Raw genomic sequence first — 11824 nt, forward strand, 5'->3', positions numbered from 1 at the left:
GAGTGGGGCATTGCAACAGGGGACATGAGTGAGGGATGCGGGGAAGCGGTGGGAGGAACGGAGATGTGGGTGGTGGGATGGAGATATGCGTGAAGAAGGATGGATGGAGGGCTGGAGAAACAGTGGAAGGATGGTGAAGGGATGTAGAAATGGATGAAGAAGGATTTAGGGATGCATGGACAGTGGAAGAAGGATGAAGAGATGGAGAAGAGGCGAAGAAGGATTTAGGGATGGAGGAAGGGTGAAGAAGGATGGAGAAACAGTGGAAGAGGATGAAGGGATAGAGAGATGAAGAAATGGGTGAAGAAAGATGGATGGCTGGATTAATGGATGGAGAAACGGTGGAAGAAGAAGTACGAAGGGATGGAGAAACAGATGAAAAAGGACAAAGGGGTGGAAGGAGGGATGGAGAACTGGGTGAAGAAGGAGGGATGGAGAGATAAATGGGTGATGGTGGGGTGGAAGGATGGAGCGAGAGATGGAGGAACAGACTGAGGGATCATTGGAGGGACAGAGGGAGGGAGGGAGGGATGAAGAACCCTTTCAGAAGAACAACTCAACTAACCACTGCTCCTCCTGTCCCCACAGATCCATCCTGCTCATCCAAACACCCCCAGGAGCCCTGTGCCACCGCCCTCATCCCCACACCTGTCCCCAAACCTGTCCCCACGGCTGCCACGTGCTCCGCCCTGGGCATGGGTCACCTCCACACCTTCGACCGCCTCCACCGCGACTTCCCCGTCTCCTGCATCTACCTCCTGGCCAGGCTCTGCTCTGACGCCGGGAGCGCTGAATCCTTCAGCGACCTGGTGCAGGGCAGCCCCAGTGGCATTGTCAACATCGAGGTCCTCATACATGGCACGCACATGGGGCTGGAAGCCGGGCAGGTCATGGTGAGTAGCTCTAGGGGTGGGTAAAGGAAGAGCAGGGCATGAGTACGGCAGCACGAGGTTGGGGAGTGGGTAAGAGCTACGAGGATGGAGTTGTGAGAGTGGAGTAAGGGCAGGAGGAAGGCTTGGATGCTGAGTAGCACTTTCTGCCTGTGCTGGCAGCAAGTGGGGACACATTTGTTGGCCAAGTGATGAGTAGCAGGTGAGTAGTGGGCGTAAAGTGGTAGCTGGGCTGCATAGCTCAGGGAGTGAGTAGTAAGCAAGTACCAAGTAAGTAGTGGGTAACAAGTGAGCAGAAGAGCAAGCTGGGAAGATATAGAGCTGCCCAGGGATGTATATCGAGTTAAGAGTGAGTAGCGAGTGTGTAAGCAAGAGCTAAGAAGAGATTAAGTGGGAAAATGTTGTAAGGTGGAAGTGTTGAGTAGTGAGTGAGTAAGAGGGCTCAGTCCTGTCATTCCCACTGCAATCAGTGGCCAAATCGTGAGCTAAAGACAAGTGGTGAGTGAGTGAATAAAGTGAGTAAACTATGCATGGCAAGTGAGTAAACTACAAGTGGCAAGTGAAAAAACTATCAGCGGCGCATGATAAAATTACAAGTAGCTTGTCAGTACACCTTGCGTAAGAAGCGTGTAAACCATGAGTAGCAAGGAAATGAGCTCCAGGATGGCCAAAATGCAGATTCTATACTTTGTAACCCCCGTTCTCCACCATTTCCACCCTCCTAGGTAAATGATACGCCTACATGTCCATGAGGACCTCTCTGCGTCCATCTCCGATGTCCTCCACCTCTTTCTCCATCTGTGACAACCTTATGTGTCCCTCCACCGTGTCCCCTCTGTGGCTGTCCATCTGTGGTGTCATGTCTGACCAACCGTGACATCCCTATGTCCCTCCATGACATTCTCCATCTTTCCATCCCTCCGTGACATCGCTATGTGTCCTTGATGACCTCTCTGTACCTATCCACGGTGTTCCCCACCCGTGACATCCCTAGGCGTCCCTCCACAGTGTCGTCATTGTGTGTGTCCATCTGTGACACCTCCACATGGCCACCCATGATGTCCTCCACCTCTCTGTGCATCTGTGACATCCTCATGTCTCCCTCCACCATGTAAAAATCCATTGAGAAATGATAGAGATGGACGGTTGGGTGGATAGATGGTGAAACCACTGAAGATGGACAGGTGGAGAGATGGCTGGATGGAAGGAGAAGGAGAAACCACAGAAGATGGATGGACGGAGATGGAGAAACCACTGAAGATGGATGGCTGGATGGCTGGAGAAACCACTGAAGGTGGAGAGATGGGGAGATGGAAGATGGGGAGATGGATGGAGAAACCACAGAAGATGGATGGAGACACCATAGAAGACGGACAGATGGAAGAGGACGACAAGATGGAGATATGGATGAAGAAACATGGAGATGGATGGAGGGAAGGGATGGGGAGCAGGATGGAGATGGTGGGACACGGAGATGGCGAGATGGAGAAGAAACTCTGATGCCGTGTCCTCCCCACTGCGAGGCCTTGGCCAGATCCTGGTGCCCGTTCAAGAGGCCGTGGCCAGATCCTGGTGCCCCCCATTCTCCAGCCCCTCCAGGCTCTCCCCTTGGGCCCCTAGTCCCTCTGTCCCCAGCGAGCACTCACAATGGGGGACAACCCAGGCATCCAGGCAGTGGGTTGTCCCCCTCCCCAACACCACCACCCGCCCCCCGCCTCGATCATCCCACCACCGTTTTTAATGAATAAAAACCTTTTGAGTCCAGCTCAGGGAAGGGGTCTTTGATCTGTCCCCTCTCCCCACCAGGGGACCCCCACCTTCAGGAGAACTCCATCCCCCACTCCCCAGCAAAACCCATACCCAGGACCAGTTCAACCCTTTATTGGCCGGTGCCACTGGCCCGGTGACCACTGTGTCCCCTTCCCCATCCCAGTGACAGCCACATTCCCCCGCACCCCGGGGTGGGGGGTTGTTGTGTCACTCCCTCCCCTCAATGGGTGATGGCCGTGTCACCCCTTATCCCCACCTCCCGGTGACACGGGTGTTCCCTCCCCGGGGTGGAGGTTGGCAAAGTTCAGATCTCGCCAGGGAAGGTCCCCTCCTTGCGGTACTCGTCCCACACCGTCACCTGTGGGGTGACACCAGTGACAGCATGAGCGACAGGAAGGGACCAGGGACACCGTGATGTTGTGGGGTAGGAGGGGAGGCACGGTATCAGCACAGGGGATGCAGGGACCTCTGAGATATCATGGGGATGTGGTGACACCACAGAGATTGCAGGGATCACAGTGATGTCATGGCGGATTTGGTGACACCCTGAGGTAGGTGGTGACACCATGAGGGTAGTGGTGACACCAGGGGGGTACAAGGACTGCAGCGAGAAACCCGAGGACCGTAGGGACCCCAAGAGGGACGCAAAAACCATGGGGACACTGTGGGGATCCTGAGAGCTGCAGGGACACCATGGAGAGCTCGAGGGGACCCTGATGGCCATGGGGACACCACCCCCTTGGCTGCCATCGCCTTCTGACAGCAGTGGAAATCTGGGCTGGGGGGAGGGGACATGATGGGACAGGAACGGGGGGACCCAGGAGTCCCTCCCCCACCCAGAGGGGACCCTGGGGTCCAGAAAGGGCGGGGGAGGGGCAGCACCCAGGTAGTTCTGCCAGCAGCTCTTGGTCTGCTTCTGTGTGGGGAAGCAGCTGTCAAACGGGGCGGTCTTGTAACGCTCCAGCTTGGCCTTGATGTCCTCTGCCATGGCTGTGGAGTAATTAATGGGGTAATTAACCCCCCTCCAAAGTAATTACCCCCACTAGGATTAATTAAAACCCCCCCAGAGGTTAATTAAACTCCTCTGGTAAAAATTAATCCCCTCCAGGAAAGAGAAGAGGGATGCTAACACGCAAACAGTAACATGGGGGGAGTGTGGGGGAAAGAAAGCCCCTCAAAGGGATCATTAGTAAGGCTAATTAACCACCCCTGCAAATCATTAATATCCCCTGTGTTCTGGTTTTGTTAGTGAGGGGGGGCCTAAGGTGGTAGCTTCTCTAGGAAACTGTTAGAAGTTGCTCCCCTTTGTTCAGTGGACTCGGCCGGGCCTAGGGCGGACCCGCTGCTGGCTAAGGCCGAGCCAATTGGTAGCAGAATGTCCCGTGATAACGCCTCTGCGATAACGTATTTAAGTAGGGGAAAACAGGAAAAAGAGGAGGAGAACATGTGAAGCAGCTGAGCGGGGGGCAGAGAGGGGGAGGCGTGAGCCTCATGGGCCTTGCAGGCCTCACCCTCTGGCCTCCCGCCAGGCAGCCGACTGGGCCCAACTCGGCCCGGCCTGGCTGCAAGAAGTGGAGAGGAGATGAGAAGTGAATAAGATGTAAAAAGGATCCTGAGAGACGTCTGCCAGCCTGTTGTGAGGAACAGCTGCAGACGCCAAGGTCAGTTCAGAAGGAGGGGGAGGAGTAACGCGGCTCCTGGCCAAGATTCCTCTGCAACTCGTGGTGAAGACCATGGTGGAGCGGGTTGTCCTCCTGCAGCCCATGGAGGTCCACGGAGGGGCAGAGATCCACCTGCAGCCCGTGGAGGACCCCACGCCAGAGCAGGTGGAGGCCTGAAGGAGGCTGTGGCCTGTGGAGGGCCCGCTGGGACAGCTGTTCTAGAGGGACTGCACCCCGTGGAAGAGATGACCCACGCCGGAGCAGTTTCACGAAGGACTGTGGCCCGTGGGAGGGACCCCGCGCTGGAGCAGAGGAGGAATGCGAGGAGTTCTTCCCCTGACGATGATACAGCGGCGTAAAACAACGCGTGATGAACTGACCGCGACCCCCATTCCCTTTTCCCCCCCCGTGCCGCTCGGGACGGGAAGGTGGTAGAGATAATGTTAAGCCCGGGAAGAGGGAGGGGTGGGGGGAGGTTATCTTGTTCCCTGTCTCATTCTCCTGCTAATTTTAGAAATAAATGAATAGTTTTCCCCAAGTCGAGTCTGTTTTGCCCGTGACGGTAACTTTAAGGATTTCTCCCCGTCCTTATCTCAAACCTTGAGCTGTTTTTTTCCTTATATCATCTCCTCCTATTCTCTCGGAGGGTGGGGGGAGCGAGAGACAGACTGCGTAGTCTGGTCCCCGTTGGGGCTGAACTACGACACCCTGGGATTAATTAACCACTGCTGGGACTAATTAACCCTCCATGGGTACAGCATTGTATTTCCCCTTGCGTTTTCTGTGCTGTACGGCTGGAATTGCACGGCTGGTACTGCGCTGCAGCGTGTTGTGCATTGCCCTGCAGCATTGTACAAGATTTGGCATCAGACTGCGCCCCACCCAGCGCAGCTCCGGCGCCCTCCAACACCTCCTCCCAGCAGGCTCCAGCACACAGCCCTGCTCGGGAGCCAACCCCACCAAGAGCAGGCGAGCGCCTGCCCGGCCCAGCTGCTGCTCCGGGTCCACGTAAGGGCACAGTGGAGCTGCGGCCCCTCAGCATCCACCTCTGGTGCCCCCAGTAAACACCGTGACGCCTTCTGGCGCGCGTGTGTGTTTATGGAAAAAGTTCCAGTAGAGTGGTTGGTAATGCGTTTTTGTTTGTCATGTGTTGCGGTTTGTATCATATGCTACGGTACGACACGTGTGGTATGGTATCACATAACGTGTATGGTATTTATTGTATTTCTTCTATGAACCATATTGTGTGGTGTGTTTTGTGCACAGGGTACGTATGGTATGGTACGGTATGGTATGTATCGCATGGTACGGTGTGTATGGTACGGTAGGTACTGCATGTTACGTATCAATTGTACTGTTTCGAATTATCTATTTTTTCTCTTTTTTTTTTGTATTTTATTTATTGTATGAATTTTGTTGTATCTACTGTATTTTGTATGCATTGCATGTATTCCATTTAGTATGTGTTGCTTTTTATATTGTGTTGTATTTAATGTTGTGTGTGGTCTGTATTGTATTTTGTGTTGTAGCTGTTGCCTTTTGGGACGTCTGTTATGTGTTTTATTGTATGTCTTGTTTCGTATTGTGTGGTATTTTGTATTCTATTGTGTTTTCTATTGTATAATATTCTTCTGTATTGTATAATATGTATTGTATGCTATGGTATGGTACCTATAGTATTAAAGAGTATAGTGATTGTGTTCTGGTTTTATTTAGGGAGGGGGGGCCTAAAGTGGTAGCTTTTGTAGGAAACTGCTAGAAGTTTTTTCCCCTTTGCCCAGTGGACTCGGCCAGGCCTAGGGCGGACCCACTGCTGGGCAGGGACAAGCCAATTGGCAGCAGAATGTTCCCTGATAATACCTCTGTGATAGCGTATTTAAGAAGGGGAAAACAAAAAAAGGTAGAGAAGATGGGAAGGAGCTGAGCAAGGGTAGAGAGGGGGAGGCGCGAGCCTTGTGGGCCTTGCGGCCCTCACCCTCTGGGCTCCTGCCGGGTGCCATCTGGGCCCAACTCGGGCTGGCCCGGCTGCAAGAAGTGGAGAGGAGATGAGATGTGAAGAGATCCTGAGAGGCGTCTGCCTTAGCCAGTTGTGAAACATTTCTTGTGAGAGGAACGGCTGCAGATGCCAAGGTCAGTGATGAAGGAGCGGGAGCAGAAACGCTGCCCCTGGGCAAGATTCCCCTGCAGCCCGAGGTGCAGCCCATGGTGGAGCAGGTTGTCCCCCTGCAGCCCATGGAGGCCCACGCAGGAGCAGAGATCCACCTGCAGCCCATGAAGGACCCCATGCCAGGGGAGGTGGGTGCCTGAAGTCAGCTGTAGCCCATGGAGGGCCCACACTGGGGCAGCTGTTCTGGAGGGACTGCACCCCATGGAAGAGTTGACCCACGCCAGAGCAGTTCATGAAGGACTGTGGTGCGTGGGTGGGACCCCACGCTGGAGCAGGGGAGGAACGTGAGGAGTTCTTCCCCCAGCGATGAAGTAGTGGTGTAAAACGATGTGGGGTGGACTGACCGTAAGCCCCATTTCCTCTTCCCGCCTGTGCCGCTCAGGGGGGAAGGTGGTAGAGATAATGTTAAGTTCAGGAAGATGGAGTGGTGGGGAGAAGTTATCTTGTTCTCTGTTTCATTATCCCGCTGTTTTTAGTAATAAATGGTTTTTGTCAAGCCGCGTCTCTTTTGCCCAAAACGGTAACTTTAAGGGTTTCCCTCTGTCCTTATCTCAAACCTCGAGCTGTTTGTCTTGTATCATCTCCCCCTATTCCCTCGGAGGGCGGGGGGAGCGAGAGAGAGACTGCGTAGTCTGGTCCTGAGCAGGGCTGAACTCCGACAGTCAGGCCCCACTGCACAGCACCAGGATGTCAACGAAGCAGCCCGGTGCAGGAAGAAAGGGTGAGGGGCTCTCTATGTGTCCCCGGGCACATGGAACTTAGAATGATTGGTTTTCGACTTGCAGGGGCAACACAAAGCCGTCTGCACATTTTGCAACCGGCCTCGGAGACAGGGCAAGGCGCAGCAGCAGCCGGAACCAGCAGCGCAGGGCAGGTGAGCTCCCCCCCAACGCCCGGCCAAAAACAGGTCGGAGGACAAGAGGCGGGCCCGAGCCATGGGGCCCAGCCCTCTGATTGGATGAGACCGTAAGGGACAGAGCCAGCAAGGGACAGATCCGGTAATGGGCGGAGCTGAAATGGGTGGAGCCAGCAACAGGCAGAGCCGGGAGTGGGCGGAGCCAACAGCTTGTAGAACCAATACTGGACGGAGCCAGCACCGGGCGGAGCCGGCAATGGGCGGAGCCTGTGCCCGGTTGCCCGGGAGATGGAAGCAGCCAAAACAGTCACCACAGCTGATGCCAAGGGAGGTGGCCGCCTCGACACCCGGCTCCTGCAATGGTGCCTCCGCCGAAACTCGGGGGGCTTCCAGCACGGAGGAGCCTTCAAGGCACAAGGTGCGCGGGGGCCTGACGGGATCCGCCTCTCCCGGCGGGGAAACCGCATCCTGATGGATGGAGAGGGCTTGGAGCCAGAAGCCAGGGGGGCAGGGGACAGCGCAGGAGAGCTGAAGGAAAGCCCGGGGCTGGCATGGCACTGGCTCAGGGTGCCGGTGCTGCTGGGAACAGGGATGCCGCTCCCGGCGGCGTGGAGGGCTCCGGAGCACGGCTGAAACGCTTGTCCACCCAGGCAGGCAGCCTGAGAAACAGCGAGGAGGAGCTGGAAGCGCTGGGGGCTTCCCAGAGCTCTGCTGTGGCTGCTGAGACTGGGTGGCAGAAGTCCCACCAGTGGGCTCTGGGATGGAGGGCGGCAGGCCGTGTCCGATGGGTTGTCCTTTGCATGGGACTGTGTTTTTTTGTATGCGAGTGTTTGTATTGCATTGCACATCTTGTAGTTTCTATGCTGGTTTTTATTTGTTATTTATACGACGTGTGTATTTTACGTGTTGTAGTTTATTGTACAATGTGGTGTTTCTTCTATTGTCTGTGTTGTGATGTCTCGTATGTTTTGTGTTGCATTGTATTGTTTGTGTTTTGTCTTGGCTTGTTCTGTATTTTGTGTTGTCTTGTATTTTCTATTGTGTGGTTTGGTATGTGTGGTATGGTATTGTGGGTAGTTTATTGCTTTCTGTTGTGTGTATCACATGGTGTTGTATGTAGTGGGGGTATATATGTTTATAAGTGGGTATGTGTGTGTTTATTATTGTATTTTCTATTTTCTGTTGTGTTTTGTATTGCAATGTATACATTGCTTAGTATAGCATGCTGTTGTACTGTATGTATTGTGTTATTTTTTGTATTGTAATCTATTTTCTATTGTAATGTATTCTGCATTGTATGGTTTGAGTTCTATGTTTTGTATGGTACGGTATGTATGTTATTGTAGGGTATTTTGCATTTGGGACAGTATTTGGAACGGGGTGGTTTGTGGTTTATGGTATAGTATGGTGTTTATTGCGTTCTGTGTTGTATTTGTGGTATGGTATGCACTGTACAGATTGTATCTTATCTTGTATGTACGCATTGTATCATATTTTATGTCGTACGGTATGGTATGTGTCCTATGGATTGTGTGGTATTGTATGGTATGGTATTTATTGTATTGTACGTGTTGTCCATAATGTGTTGTATTGTATTTCATATTCTATTCTACGTATTGTATGTAGAATATAGTATGGTATGGTGTGTATTGTAGAATGTATTGTACGTAAGTTATTGTATTACATTTTGTCTCTTTCGTGCGTATTGTACTTTGTGTTGTGTATCCTTTGTTGTATTTTATTCTATTTTATATTGCATTGTATTGTTTGCATTGTGTGCTTTGTGTTCTATTCTATGGTATGGCATTTCAATTATTCTATGTATTGTATTCTATTGTACAATATGGTCAATTTTTTTAGATAGCGTATATATTGTATGATACGGGATGCTTTCCACGGTGTTTTATGCATTGCATATTGTATTGTTTGGTATGTATTGAATGGTATGTGTTGTAGGGTATGTATAGTATGGTAGGGCATGTATTGTACTGTATTTTGCATTGTGGTACTGTATTTTATGATGTATTTTGTGTTGCATTTTATCTATTGTATTTTATAAGTTTTCTTTAATGTGTTTTATGGTATGGCATTTATTTTATTGTATGTGTTGTATTGTGCATAATGTATAGTATGGTATTTATTGTATTGTATTTTCTGTTGTATTCTGTTTTCTATGGTATTGCCTCTTCTATTGTGTGCTTTTTATGTATTGTATGTAGTGTACTCTCTTCTAGGCCTTGTACGTAGCATCTCGTATGTATCGTCTCGCATGTGTTGGACTGTATTTATTGTATTGCATATATTGTATAGTGCATATGTACTGGGTTCTCTGTTGGTGTTTGTGTGGTACGTACTGTGCCTTGTGTGGGATGTACTGTCTTGTGTATATTACGCGGTTTGCGTGGTAGGTACTGTATTTTGTATTGTATGTAATAGATGTAGTGTAAGGTAAAGTACATCTTGAACTGTACGTATTCTGTTTTCTAGCGTAGTTTATTTTCTAGTCTATTTTCAAATTGTGTTGTCTGTATTGTCAGTATTATATTTTCAATTGTACGCATTGCGTGTGTTGTATGCTATATATTGTGTTGTATTTTGCATTGTACGGTATTTGTATTGTTGCGTGTGTACTGAGGGTATGGCATTCTGTGTAGTGTAAAGTATGTACTGTATGTTGTATTGTACTGAATGCTGTATTCCATTTTGGTTTGGCTTGCATTGTATTCTGTAGCGCGTGTGCGGTATTGTGTGTAGGATCTTGTGTGCATGGTGTTGCATGGTATTTTTGTATTGTATGGTACACGTTGTATGGTATGACATGGCACCTATTGTACGGTACTCTAGGGGATGTACTGTATTTTTTTCTATTGTATTTTATATTGCCCGTTAGGGATTGCATTTTATTTTATGTGTTGTCTTCAGTTTGTTGTATTGTATGCTCTGGTTTGGTATTTATTCTGTGTCTTTTACTGTGTGTCTTGTCTCTGTCGTATTTTGCGGTTTGTTGTACACGGTGAGGTGGCAGGGGCGGAACCTGTGCGAGCGCCCTCGCCGAGCTCGGCTGGACCAAGCCCGCGCCTCAAGAGCTGCAGTACGCCCAGCGCCGAGAAGAAACAACGGCGAGTTATGGTCATGGGCGACTGCCGCCAGAGGGGAAGGGAGGCCCCCATGTGCAGACCAGAGCCTCTTTTCGGGGAAGTTTGCTGTGTCCCTGGGGCCCCCGCACGACTGAGGAGCCCAGCGCAGCCTTCGGACTAGGACCCACTCCTGCTCTTTCCTGCGGGTGCTGATGAGGTGGCAGCGGTGTTGCGTTGTATTCTGTGTACTGCACGTGCTGTGTTGTACAAATTGTGTTGAGTATCTGTACACCATATGGCACAGTATTTATTCTGTCGGGTGTAGTGTATTGTATTTATTGTATTTTATTGTCTTGCGTTGTGATGCACATGCTTTATATCGTATAGCGTGTATAGTATGTATTACACTTTTAATAATTTTTTATTGTATTTTTGCATTGACTCTCTTTTAGTTTTATGTATTCTGTGTATTTCATCATATTAGTTACTGTATTCAATGTATTCTGTTGTATTATTTTGTTCATATGGGCTGTATCGTATTGCGTGTACCATAATGTATTTATTGTGTGTATCGTAATGTATTTTGTATTGTATTGAATGGTTTGGTATGTGTTGAGCGGTATATATTGTGTGGTTTGTATTGCACATGCTATGTATTTTGCTTTGTATTGTGCTGTGTGGGTTTTTTTTAAATGTTCTCTTTTTCATTATCTTGCACGCCTTCTATGTGTTGTCTTTTATTCTATGGCATGGTACGTATTCTATGGTTTGATATGGTTTGATGTTTATTGTACTGTATGGTAAGTTTTATGTTGTGTCATGTGTTGTATTTTGTATTCTGTTTTGTATTGTATTTCCGAAAGTATTTTATGTATTGTACTGCTTGTATTGTATTTCACGTATTCGATTTTATGTATTGTATTCTACTGTGTATTGTGCATCCTAGGTATTGTAGGACATATGACATTGTATTAATTCAAAGTTCTGTATTGTGTGTAGCTTATGGTAAACATTTCTCTTACTGTACAGTACGTGCTCTATTGCTTGTATTGTATTATATCCTTGTATCGTGTGGTATGTGTTCCACGTATTGTGTGGCTTGCACTGCATTGACTTGCTTGTGTTTGGTATTGTATTTATGATATGGTTATTGCAGGTATTCTACGGTACGGTGTTGTACTGTATATATTGTGCGGTATGGAATGGATTGTGTGTATTTTATTTTGTATGGCGTGTTTCGTATTGCATTTTATGTAGTGCATTTTGTATTGTGTTTTGTGTTGCATTTTCTATTACAAATTTCTATTACAAATAGATGCAATGCATTTTGTGTGTTTTACTCTATGTATTGTGTTCCCTGTATTGCATGTATTGTCTGGTATGCTATTTATTGTATTGTACCT

At 49.3% G+C, this 11824-nt stretch overlaps 1 protein-coding gene across 1 annotated transcript; it reads right to left on the reverse strand.

Annotated features, from left to right (window-relative positions):
* Window positions 1–2964: 2964 nt before the first annotated feature.
* On the reverse strand, window positions 2965–3648 carry LOC147596348 (cytochrome c oxidase subunit 6B1-like). Its single transcript, XM_086771027.1, has 3 exons — window positions 3543–3648; window positions 3395–3433; window positions 2965–3083 (listed from the first exon to the last, which is right to left on the reverse strand). Exons 1-3 carry the CDS (start codon window positions 3646–3648, stop codon window positions 2965–2967), a joined length of 264 nt encoding a protein of 87 aa, XP_086627153.1.
* Between the last annotated feature and the right edge of the window lie 8176 nt (window positions 3649–11824).

Source organism: Chlamydotis macqueenii, chromosome Z, assembly GCF_036417535.1.
Source record: "Chlamydotis macqueenii isolate bChlMac1 chromosome Z, bChlMac1.mat, whole genome shotgun sequence".
Classification (NCBI taxonomy): domain Eukaryota; kingdom Metazoa; phylum Chordata; class Aves; order Otidiformes; family Otididae; genus Chlamydotis; species Chlamydotis macqueenii.

Excerpts from the sequence above, each read along its gene's own strand:
- LOC147596348 (XM_086771027.1), bottom strand. The coding sequence starts at position 3,648 with ATGGCAGAGGACATCAAGGCCAAGCTGGAGCGTTACAAGACCGCCCCG. Across the intron at positions 3,434-3,542 it reads CTGCTGGCAGAACTACCTGG|ATTTCCACTGCTGTCAGAAG; the intron begins GTGCTGCCCCTC and ends CCCCCAGCCCAG. Across the intron at positions 3,084-3,394 it reads GGCGATGGCAGCCAAGGGGG|CCACAACATCACGGTGTCCC; the intron begins TGGTGTCCCCAT and ends TCCCCTCCTACC.